At 44.9% G+C, this 1,405-nt stretch overlaps 1 protein-coding gene across 2 annotated transcripts in view; it reads right to left on the bottom strand.

Annotated features, from left to right (window-relative positions):
• Positions 1-1,405, bottom strand: part of SDHC (succinate dehydrogenase complex subunit C) — a 53,201-nt gene that overhangs the window by 11,213 nt on the left and 40,583 nt on the right. The window contains exon 5 of one of the 2 annotated variants that reach the window (XM_017515146.2): positions 563-726. The exons of the other annotated variant lie outside the window; for it this stretch is intronic. Coding sequence (XP_017370635.1) covers positions 563-726 — 164 coding nt within the window. The remainder of the gene's footprint in view (positions 1-562; positions 727-1,405) is intronic. 2 annotated transcript variants of the gene reach the window in all.

The raw sequence follows: 1,405 nt of genomic DNA, 5'->3' as shown, positions 1-1,405 counted from the left end.
ATAATAATAATAATAATATCCCTCTTACAAAGGAAGAGTTCACAATGAGACTCTGCAAGTATCTGTGAAGCCTATATCACTGCTCAGCTACACCACCAGCAGGACTGCCAGAGAACGCACAGAGGAACTTGTTTAGCTTTCCCAAGAGGACCCTGAGTCACAACTAACCTTAAGAACAGCACTAGCCGGGCACGGTGGCTCACACCTGTAATCCTAGCTCTTTGGGAGGCTGAGGTGGGTGGACTACCTAAGGCCAGGAGTTCGAGACCAGTCTGGCCGACGTGGCAAAACCTTGTCTCTACTAAAAATATAAAAATTAGCCAGGAGTGGTGGCACACGTCTATAACGCCAACTACTTGGGAGGCTGAGGCATCAGAATCACTTGAACCCAGGAGGCAGAGATCGCGCCACTGCACTCCAGCCTGGGCGACAGAGCAAGACTCCACCTCTGAAACAACAACAACAAAAAAGAACAGTACTAAACCCAGTAATGAAGGAGAGAATCCTCCTAGCCTCCCCACCCACTTCACTGAGAAAATGTGCAAATCCCCAACTAACTTACCAAGTGTCGGATCCCATTCCAGGTATGATACATGAGAGGAAAGACGAGTGCAAACTTAGCTGTGTGGATCAGTGCTGGCCCCAGACACAGGGACTTCACGAGCTCCAAATAAGACTCAAAGTTCCCAGGGAGTAACAGAGCTGACATGCCAAAAAGAGAGACCCCTGAGGAGAAAACCAAGTAGCTCATCACAGGTGCTCACAAGTTACAACTAATATGATACATAAAACTGGGTTCCATGACAGCACAATTCTAAACCATTTTGAAATGGAGAAGATTTTTTTTTTTTTTTTTTTTTTGAGACAGGGTCTCATTCTGTCACCCAGGCTGGAGTGCAGTGGTACAATCTTGGCTCACTGCAACCTCCACCACTCAAGTTCAAGTGATTCTCCTGCTTCAGCTTCCCAAGCAGCTGGGATGACAGATGCCTACCACAATACCCAGGTAAATTTTGTATTTTTAGTAGAGACAGCGTTTCACAAAGTTGGCCAGGCTGGTCTCGAACTCCTGATCTCAAGTGATCCATCCACCTTCACCTCCCAAAGTGCTGGGATTACAGATGTGAGCCACCACACCCGGCCTTGAAATGGAGAAGATTTAAACTCATGTTCAAGTTTATAGTGGGAGACAGGCTACTTGGGATCTGTTCATAAAGTAAATGTGCCATGTGTTTTAGTACGTTATTCGTCCTTTCAACATCCCTCTCTATAAAAACTTCACCTGTCAGTTTAGAAGTAATTAATGCCTTAGTATATCATCTAGTTGATCATCTAAGGAAGAAAAGGTAAAAACGGTATGCTCAGTCCAGAGAAGAATGAGAAAAAAAATTAGGTTCCCTTTTTT

This window comes from Cebus imitator, unplaced genomic scaffold, assembly GCF_001604975.1.
Source record: "Cebus imitator isolate Cc_AM_T3 unplaced genomic scaffold, Cebus_imitator-1.0 Scaffold541, whole genome shotgun sequence".
NCBI classification, from domain to species: Eukaryota; Metazoa; Chordata; class Mammalia; order Primates; family Cebidae; genus Cebus; species Cebus imitator.
The sequence above is the reverse complement of the archived record's forward strand: the minus strand, read 5'-3'. Positions and strand labels throughout refer to the sequence as shown.